This window comes from Mustela erminea, chromosome 1 (genome assembly GCF_009829155.1).
Source record: "Mustela erminea isolate mMusErm1 chromosome 1, mMusErm1.Pri, whole genome shotgun sequence".
Taxonomy (NCBI): Eukaryota; Metazoa; Chordata; class Mammalia; order Carnivora; family Mustelidae; genus Mustela; species Mustela erminea.
This window is the reverse complement of record NC_045614.1, coordinates 219892893-219902871: the sequence shown is the minus strand read 5'-3', so window position 1 is coordinate 219902871 and position 9979 is coordinate 219892893. Positions and strand designations below refer to the sequence as shown.

Here is a 9979-nt window from a genome sequence, read left to right as displayed (position 1 = left end):
AAGCAAGCATGGCGGTTTGCTGGCCTCGGAGTCCTTCTGGTCCAGCGTGTCATTCAAAGTCCTCGTCTCCTTGCTGGTCTGCTTAGATGACCTGTCTGTTTCGGTGAGGGCGGGCATTAAAGTCGCCTACAGTTAAAAGATTATCGTCGATGTGTTTCTTTGATTTGGTTATTAATTGGTTGATATAGTTGGCTGCTCCCATGTTAGGGGCAGAGATATTTACAACTGTTAGATCTTATAGACCCTTGAATTACGATATAGCGTTCTTCCTCATCTCTTATGACAGTTTTGGTTTAAAATCTAATTTATCTGATATAAGGATCGCCGCCCCAGCTTTCTTTTGAGGTCCATTAGCATGAAAAATGGTGTTCCGCTCCCTCACCTTAAATCTGGAGGTGTCTTTGGGTCCACAATGAATCTCTTTGGGTCTTGCTTTTTTATTTACTGTTACTCTATGACTTTTGATTGGGGCATTAGCCCATTTACATTGTGGGTAACTATCGAAAGATATGAGTTTAATGCCATTGCGTTGCCTGTAAGGTGACTGTTACTCATCTCTGTTCCTTTCTGGTCTATGTTACTTTTAGGCTCTCTCTTTGCTTACAGGACCCCTTTTGATATTTCTTGTAGGGATGCTTTGGTGATTGAAAATTCTTTTAGTTTCTGTTTGTCCCAGAAGCTCTTTATCTCTCCTTCTATTTTCAATGACAGCCTAGCTGGATAAAGTATTCTTGGATGCATATTTTTCTCATTTAGTGCTCTGAGTGTATCATGCCAGTCCTTTCTGTCCCAACTGGTCTCTGTGGAAAGGTCTGCTGCCAAAGTTATGTTTCTAGCCATGTAGGTTAAGGACCTCTTGTCCTAAGCTGTTTCCAAGATTTTCTATTTGTCTTTGAGATTTGCAAGTTTCACTATTATATGTTGGGGTGTTGACCTATTTTTATTGATTTTGAGGGGGTTCTCTGTGCCTCCTCGATTCGAATGCCTGTCCAGATTAGGGAAGTTCTCCACTATGATTTGTTCAAATCAGCCTTCTGCCCGCCCCCTCCTCCTCTTCTGTGACCCCTATTATTCGAATACTATTTCACTTTGGGTGTCACTGATCTCTCGAACTCTCCCCTTGTGACCCTCTCGTTGTTTATCTCTGTTTCTCAGCTTCCTTCTCTGCCATCATGTGGTCTCCGGGTCACTGACCCTCTCTTACCCCAGCAGTAGGAGCCTCCATTTTGACTGTATCTTAGTAACAGCGTTTTAATTTCAGCCTCATTAGATGTTTGTTCTTTTACTTCTCCAGCAATTTCTCTTCTGTGCCTTTCTCAAGCACAGCTAGTATCTTTGTGATCACCGTTGTGAATTCTGACATCCTACTTGTCTCCATGTTGGCCGCATCCCTGCCTGTGAGAACTGCCTCCTGCTCCTTCTTTTGGGGTGAGAGTCTCCATCTCATCATTATGTCCAGAAAAGAAAAGATGAAGGAGAGAGAAATGACAAAAATCGCAACAACAGAAAAATACAAACAAAACAAACCAGAAGAAAAAAATCAAACAAGAAATAAAAAAGAACAAAACAGTAAGCTAGATCCTGGGTGTATTTTGGTCTGTTTGTTAAAAGAAACTGGACTCCAAAATAGGAAAGAAAAATGTATGTATATACAAAAACAAAATACAATGAAAGGAAACAAAAAATTAAAAACTATAAAAATTAAAAAAGAACTGATAAAATAATAACTGAAATAAAGCTGGAAGACTCGAGAACAATAAAACCGCAAATGCTGTATTCAGTTTCCCCAAGAGCCCAACCCGCGGTCTGCATGACGGTGACCTTGTCCGCGGTTCCTGCTGGTCTTCTGCGGGAGGGGCCTGCTGCGCTGGTTCTCAGGTGTCCTCCCGGCGGCGGACTCTGGGGGCTCGGGCTTGTGGAGCGGCTCGCGCTTGCACTAGGTGGTTTGCTCCCGGGGAGCTTCCCGCCGGCTCCGGAAAGGCTCCTTTCCTGGTTGTAGGGTGGCAGCAGGTCCTTCTCTGACCTCCACTGGTCGTGCAGGTGCTCAGTAAACTGTCTAGCTGGACTCGGGGCACCGGAGGAAATCAGGGTCCCCTACTCCTCCACCGTAACTCCTCCCCCCACAAACATTTTGAAAGTACGTTGGCTTACTCTGGGGCTCGAGGGACTGTCACTGACCCAACAGCGTTCTAAGTGCAAGGCCAGCCAGACAGCCGTGGGTCCCACAGTTGAGGCCGTCCGGCCTTGACACTTGGGGTGGTGCGGGGGCCAGCGCCTGTCCCCGGGACAGCGGGTCGGGTGGGGCACCGTGAGCAGTCCCGGGGGCACATGAGTGGTCTGAATGGCTCCTTGGCACCTGTGGGGTTCCCTGGTGAGCACAGACACGAGGAGGCTGAGAGCAGGCGGCAGTTGAAAGCCTTTATTGTACTGGGGCGTGCGCAGGCAGGAACATGCAGGGCCTGCTGTCACAGCTCGGTCTGGGCAGCGGACCTCCAAAGGCCAGGCAGGGACCTGGGAGCAAGCCCAGCAGAGCCGGCCGGGCCCACAGAGAGCCTCTGGAGGGCACCAGAGGGGCTGCGGAGTCCGGGGACGAGGCCGGACTGAGGAAGGCCTCAGGAGGCTGTCCGTGAGGGTCTGGAGCACTGGCCACCACAAGGCCCCTGCAAAGCCTCTGGGGTCCAGGGAGGGCGTGGACAGACAGACGGGAGCGCAGGGAGGCGGGGCTCTCTGGAGAAGCTGGGGACGCGTGGGGCGGGTCCTCTTTTCCCGACTTGACACCCGCACCTGGAGATGGAGCCTGCAGCCCGCGGGACCTCTGGGTGAGTCTGAGTAGCACCATGGGTAGGAGGCGGTGCCCGCGGGCCTGGGGAGCCCGGGGCGCAGGCAGGGCCGGGGGCTGGGAGTGCGAGATGGGGGCTGGAAGCCGGGTGGCCTGGCAGGAGGGAGGGGCGGGGCGGGCCAGGAGGGAGGAGGCGGGGCGGGCCAGGAGGCAGGAGGCGCTAACAGATCCAGCGGATGAACCGGTCGAAGAAGCCGGGCTGAGCCAGGCTGTCGTAGTCCTGCTCGCGGAAGACGGCGGTCGCGTCGCCCAGGCTGATCTTGGACAGCACGTCCGCGTCCACGTCGCCGCCCACGGCCACCACGGTGGGCACCACGTTCTGCTTGCGCATGGAGTGCACGGCCTCCTCCAGGCTGTCGTTGCCCGTGACGCCGTCGGTGAGGAACACGAAGGCCAGCTCGGCGTGGCGGCGAGCCCCTGCCCGTGCGCCGCGCACCACGTGGTTGATGGCGTGCACGATGCCCGCGCCCACGTGCGAGAAGGAGTTGAGGTAGCGCGCGCCTTCCAGCGCCTGGTGGATGGCCGTCAGGTTGGAGGTGAGCGGGAACGCCACCTGCTGCTCGCCCGGGCCCCCGAACTGCAGCAGGGCCACGCGCGCGTTGAGTGGGTCGTCGTCCCTGCGCGCCAGCGTCAGCCGCCGGGACACCTCCTCCACGAAGCGCCGCGCCTTGTGGAAGTTCTGCTCGCCCAGCCGCTCCGAGCCGTCCAGCAGGAAGACGATGTCCACCGGCCGCTGCGTGCACTGGGCCACGTACAGCTCTGGGGGCAAAACGGGGTGGTGGGCGGGCGACCCGGGTGAGGCCCCACGTCCGGGCCCTGCCCCTGCTGCCCCTTCCTGGCCACTCCAGGCCCTGGCACCGTCTGGTACCCTGCCCTGGCCGTGCCCTGCACCCATCTCTGTGCACACCCCTCCCACTGGAGCCGTTAGAACCTCCCGGGGTTGTGGGGTTGCATCCAAAGGCTCCCACCACAGTGGGCCAGGGGTGGGCCCCAGTTCTGGGGAACCTGTCACCGTCTCTGCTGGTTTTGCTCTCTTCAGGGTATGCCCCAAACCTGAAGGCTGAGAGGCTTATTTCCACCCTCCAAGCACCTTCTCTGCCCAGTCACCTCCTCCAGGCCCTTCTGGGCAGGAAAGAGACCCCAAAAGGGCCACAGTCCACAGAAGGGGTGGGACGGAGGATCGGGGAAGCTGTCTTTGCATTTGTAATCCACGAAAAAGATCTCATAAGACCTCCAGTCCTGAAACCCCCAGGATGCGAGGACCCACATTTGGCCATGACCCCCTTCCTCCGTGTGGTCCCAGAGCTGCCCGACACTGGCTGGACCGTGTCTGTCCCAGCTTTGGAAGCAGTGGGGAGTGGAGCCTGTATTCTCCGTGACTGGACATCTCTCCCGTGGGCGGTGAGCACGGGCGTGGCCCGACCCCGGCAGCAGCTCCCGTGACTCCCTGTTAGCTGAGGAGAGCCCTGCTCCCACTGGGAGGTCACCTGCCCTGGACTGCCAGGCAGTGCTGGGGGCAAGGCTGCAGCCAAGGCTGGGGCCAAGCATCTGGGGGACTTGGGTGCTCCAGCACAGCCTGGAAACCCACTCCTCACATATGTGGGCTGTGGTCCACCCTCCGCAGAATGCAGCCCGGCCCCTCCGCCGTGGCCTTGCTGGAGACCACACCTCCAACCACAGCTTGGGCTAGGGGAGGACGGAACTGGCCGTCCTGCTGGCGTCCAGCTTCTCAGCCCTGCGGGCCCCAATCTGGGATATGGGGCCCAGTTGGCTGACCCCTGGGGCCAGGAGGGTGTGGACGCCATCAAGGAGGAAGTCCTGACTCCCGGCACTGACCAGCAGGGTCTCAGCCCAGGCCCCAGCCACAGCATGTCACCCTAGCACGCCACGGGACCACAGCAATGCTTTCACACTTTTCCAGCTTTTATAGCATGTTTAGGATGTCACAGCGTCTGAGGGTGGCCAGGCCACTGGCGGGCAGAGCCACACTTCTGGCAGGCAGGATTTTTTTTTAAAAGAAGCTTATATTAATGACGTAGCTTATCTTGTCAGCCGTGCAGATGAAAAGCAGCTTCTGCTTTAAATCCACGTCTAGCAAGCCAGCTGGGTGCCCCCTCGCTCAGTCACCACCAGCAGAGACACGCGGTGCCTCGGGGCAGATTTCCTCAATGCAAAAACCAGGAGGCCGAGAAAAAATGCCTGAGGGGTGGTGGCAGGCACAGGAGCTGCAGGGGAAGCCGGGAGTTCGGGGATTGTGAGGCTCTGCTCGTCTCTCTTACGTTTTGGCTGAACAATGGCCTCCCCAAAGATGCCGTGTCCTAAACTTTAAGACTGAATATGACCTTACAGGGCAAAGAAAGACGTGGGGAGAATTAATTACGAGCCTGAGACTACTCTGGGTTCTCCAGTGGGCCCCAAGCGCTACCAGAAGGTCCTTATAAGGGGGTGGAGGGTCAGGTTTCCAAGGAGGGACCAGGTGACACCAGCGGCAGAGACAGGAGCTGGAGGAGGCAGGCTGGTCCTCCCCAGAGCCCCCGGAGAGAGTGTGACTCCACCACCCCCGGACCTTGGACTCTCGGCCCCAGACTGAGACGATAGACTTCTGTTGTTTCAAGCCCCTTCGTGTGCGGTCGGCCGCCCCAGGTCGCTAAGAGGCTGGGTGGGGTAGCTCGGGCCAGTCCTGCCCGCGGGTAGCCTCCACGGCTTCAGCAGAGCGCCAGCGCCGTCTCGGGGTCCCCCACGATGTCCCTGTGCACCAGCTTGAATGTGTCAATGAACAGTTCCATCCAGTCCTGCCGCTCGCTTCCTGTGGCGAACTTGGCTCGCTCGGCGGTGTAGACCATCACGGCCACCAGCCTGGAGTAGGCGGCCGGGTCCTGCGTGAACTCCGTGGCGTTTAGCAACTGTTGGATCAGGGGGATGGTCCTGGGGAAGGAGGCATCGGGGCCCTCTTCCGTGCGGAGGAAGGTGACCGGGGGCTCGCCGCCAGGCAGCGGTCCATCTGCGGGGGCATCCAGAGAAGGCTTTAAGGGACTAAGCTGGCATGAGTGGGCCTCCCGCCGCCCTCCTGGGCTGAGCGTACTGAGAGCCGAGGCGCCTCTCTCTTCCAGGATGACTTAGGACCACAGCGAGGACGGCTGTGAGGCTCAGCAAGGGTGTAGGGGGCGGGGAGCTACGGCGCCCCGTCAGCGTGCGGGGCCAGAGCTCACAGCGGGGGTGGGGCCCAGCAGCACCTTCGGCGTCCCCACAAGACTCTTGGCACACATGGTGGCACTGAGACTTGACCGGTCTCGGGGTCGGCTTCTAGCAGCTCAAGGCTCTGCCCCCGGGGGACCCCAGCCCCCTCACTACACCTGACCAGGAAAACTGCTTGCGCCGGGACAACCTGGCTTGTTCCAGCCCCAACCTCGAGACGGGCAGGTAGGTCCCTGGGCCCCCCTCAGAACAGTTTCCAGAAAGCTTACAATGATGAGTCCTTCTCTGCTCTTCGAGAAGCCCTCCGTCCACCGCCCGGAACTGGCCCCTCGAGGACCCAGGAGCGGCTGTGCCTCCCACCCTCGGGGCTCCCGCTCTCTCTTCCGGTCCCCCTGGGAGCGCAGGCCGGACCCCGCGGGCGCCTTGCTCCCAGAGCACCACGGCCTCTGCCCTAGGGGCCCAGAGCTTGCTTTTCCTCTGGGGGGTGGCAGGTAGCCAAGCCAGGTAGCCTGGTGGCACGGACCCCCCACCCCAGCCCACACGCCGCTGTCTGTGCCTCTCCTCTGCACGCCCACCCCGGAGAGTCTCTGCCTCTGTTCCAGGGAGGCGGGGCTCGGGTCACCCTGGGGCTCCCCACTCCCGCGGCAGCGCTCCGGGACCAGCCTTCACCGCCTCAGCTGCCGGCCAGCTCTGCGGCTCCCTGAAACTATCATGGCTCTGACTCAATCAAGCAAGCTGCCCCCTGGCCGGATCCAAGCCTGGGGTCGGCTGGGCCTCTGGGTGGACGGGGCCGAGTGGCCAGAAGGTCAGGGTCGTGCCCAGCCAGCAGAGGGCACTGTCTGTGGTCTCGAAATGGGGAGCCGCACACCAAGCCGCCGAGGGGCAGGTTTGCGGGATCTCGTTCCCCAGCGACCTCTGCTTTTTCCCTCCCTGGTCACAACGTCTAAGAAACCTGGAAATTCTTGTCACTTTAAAGGGTAAACTTGTGAGTGTGGCAAAGAAGATAACTGGGCAAAGGTGGGCCAGGGTCTCCTGGGAGGCCACTCCCTTTCACTGTCGGGTCTTGGAGGCTCGGGGGAAGCGAGGTCGCTCGCCAGCGCCCAGCGTCAGACTCACAGCCAGACCCCACGGAGACGTCACAGGAAAGGGAGCTGCGGCCAGACCCCTCTCAGGAACACAGACACCGAAGTCCTCAGCAGGATACGAGCAAATCAAGCCTCACCACACACAGAACGACTTACACGCCGCAAGCAAGTAGGATTTATCCCGGTCGGCAAGGTCGGCTCAGCCTCCGGAAACCAACGTCCTCCATTGCATCAACACGGCAAAGCGGAAAACCACAGTGTCTTAACCCTAACCGCGGAGGCAGCCTGTGGCCGAGCCCACACTCGCTCAGGACGCGTCCTCCGTAACTAGAAGAGGGGGACTAGCAACTTGACAAGGCTCGTCGGTGGAAAACCTTGGCTGACGTCGAGCTCAGGGGTCAGAAACTGGAAGCTTCCCCACCGAGATTGGGCCGAGGACACTGGGCCCCTGCTGGGCCCTGGACGCCAGGGGTCAGGGTCTGGTCTGTTCACGGGGGCCAGCCTCACTGTGGGACCCACTGTGGGTGACCGGGGTGTCCTGCGGGCCGGTGTATGGCTGCTCAGTGTGGCCTCCAGCAGAGAACCCCCACCCCAGATCTCAGGCCGGCACCTGGGGTTTGGGCAGCTCTGGGCACTGCGGACAGCCATCCTCGGAGGACTCGAGGGGCCCGAGGCCCAGGCAGTGCGCAGACTGAAGCAGAGCTCACAGCAGCCATGGTGTGGGACCACCGCGATGACCATTTCCTGGGAAACTCTCTGTCAGGACAAGTGTGGGGACCCCTGCCCCCAACTCAACACAGTTCTTCCCTCAAGCCACCTCTTCTCCTTTGTACCTGCCCAGGGGGCCCACCAGATGCTCCGTGAGGAGCCAGCATGCAGGCCCCGGAAATGTCAACTGCGCCTGGCAGGCAATGGTGTGGGCATGGGCCTCGCGGTTCTTGTCTGTGTCCCCCCTGGGTCGGCCAGCACAGCCTGACCTGCCTGCTACGGTGGCCGACGCCACACCAGCTCCTGGGAGGACCCAGGCCTGGTGCTCATGTCCCAGCCGGAGGGCCCAGTGCTGGTCCCGGGACCCCGGCAGGTGGGGCGGGGTCGCTGAGGGGAGACCTCAGCTCCCGGTTCACACCGGCAGCTCCATGGGCCCGTGGCCCCAGCCCCTGTGCCACAAAGCCTTGGGGGCAGCGGCTCGGGGCCCGCGGAGCCTCCAGCCCCCTTCCCTGACCCACAGTACCAAGGGACAGCTTCCGCGTGTCCCCAGCAGCCTTAAGGCCAGAAGTAGCCGTGTCGAGCAAGGGGCCCAGGCCCCCGACACACCAGGCTCGGCTTCAGAGACCGCAGCTCTGGGCTGCGGAGGCTGGGAGCGAGCGTCTGCCGGTGGCCGCGGAGGCCGCGCTCCCTCCCTCCACGGCGTTCACCAGCCACCTGGTGCGCCACGTCCCGGGCTCCCACCGGGGGTGGTTGAGATGGTTCTAGGATGTCTGTCCCTCCTGGGCCGTGGTCAGGGACACCACAAGGCTTCGAGGTGCGGACAGGAGCGCACCTGCCCAGAGTGCGCTGGGCTCGGAGGGGCTGGGGGGCTCAGGACGGCCAACCTCGCTCCCAGCCCCTCCGCAGACGTGCCAGGGTCCTGGGGCGGAGTCGCCCATCTAAAGTTTTCTCGCTGCGGGGGGGGTCCCGCAGCAGCCCCTCCTCTCCAGCCCCGGCTGGTTGAGTCTGGGGTGGGGGGCTTGGCACCGTCCGAGTTACCTGTTTGGCAGGGAAGGTCTGGGCACACGATCTGAGGGTCTAGGAGCAAGGAGAGAGGCCGGGGGGTACCGGTCAGTGTCCGCTGGCTAGAACAGGGGCTGAACGCCCTCAGTGACCCCCCTGCCCCTTCTGCCCTCCTCAGGTCCTCCTCCCCCAGCACGGACCGGGCTGCACAGGCCGCCGCTCACCTGGGCACAAGACGTCCTCCATGTCGTCGATGAACTTCTCGGCCACCAGGTCAGAGAAGCGGGTCATGTTCCGCACCTGCTGGGGCTTGTCGCAGGCGATGGAGTACAGGTTCTCGCTCTCGTGCTTCTCGTGGAACATGTCGCCGATGCCGATGGCCGTCACCGTGACGTCGTGGTTGCACAGGGCCCGCAGGTTGAGGTCATCGTCCCGGGGGTCGTGGCGGCCATCCGTGATGACCACTGCAAACACCCGGGTCTTCTGGCGCCGGCTCTCTTTGATGAGCTGGTTGTAGGCGAACTTGAGGGCTGAGGGCGTCCAGGTGCCGCCGGCGATCCACTCCAGGTTCTTGACGGCCTCCTTGAAGCTGGACAGTGAGTCGATGCGCTCGTCGTCCAGCTGGATGGCCTCAAAGGTGCCCTCGTGGCTGTACTGCACCACACCCACGCGGGTTCCTGCGGCCGAGGGCGGGCATGAGGGTGCGGCGGCGGCCCCCGCGGCCCCAACCCCCAGCACGCCGGCCCCCACCCCTGCACCCCTAACCCCCTACCCCCCAATGCCGCCCCCCCCCCGCACCCCTGTGGCTCTGAGCAAAGCTGACACCTGTCCGCCCGCCGGCCCCCCTCCCATGCGTGGACCTCCCGCCCCCCCGCCCCGCCCACCACAGGCACAGCTGACCCGTCTCTGACTTGGGGTCCTTGGCAATGGCCCCCAGCCTGTTGACCACGTTGATGACGAAGTTCTTCTCCAGAGTGAAGTTGGTGTAGCCGATGCTCTCGGAGCTGTCGATGACGAACACCACGTCCAGGGCCCCACACCGCTTCTCGCAGTCTGCGGGCCGGGTGCAGGGTCAGGGCGAGGGGAGGCGGCGGTGTGCGCGGACCCCCGGCCTGGGGACACACGCCCGGGGCCCACAGTCGGGTGCAGG

The 9979-nt window shown here is 61.1% G+C and overlaps 1 protein-coding gene across 5 annotated transcripts in view; it reads right to left on the bottom strand.

Annotated features, from left to right (window-relative positions):
- Positions 1–2983: 2983 nt before the first annotated feature.
- COL6A2 (collagen type VI alpha 2 chain) overlaps positions 2984–9979 on the bottom strand; it is a 32017-nt gene continuing 25021 nt past the window's right edge. For 3 of the 5 annotated variants that reach the window (XM_032357693.1, XM_032357716.1, XM_032357705.1), the window contains 4 exons: positions 9730–9882; positions 9054–9506; positions 8866–8904; positions 2984–3598 (listed from right to left, as the gene is read on the bottom strand). In XM_032357693.1, the coding sequence (XP_032213584.1) occupies positions 3000–3598; positions 8866–8904; positions 9054–9506; positions 9730–9882 (1244 nt within the window). In that variant the 3' untranslated portion in view covers positions 2984–2999. Of the gene's footprint in view, positions 3599–4741; positions 5841–8865; positions 8905–9053; positions 9507–9729; positions 9883–9979 lie in introns of those variants that run through there. The other 2 variants (XM_032357727.1, XM_032357736.1) reach the window with 1 other exon arrangement.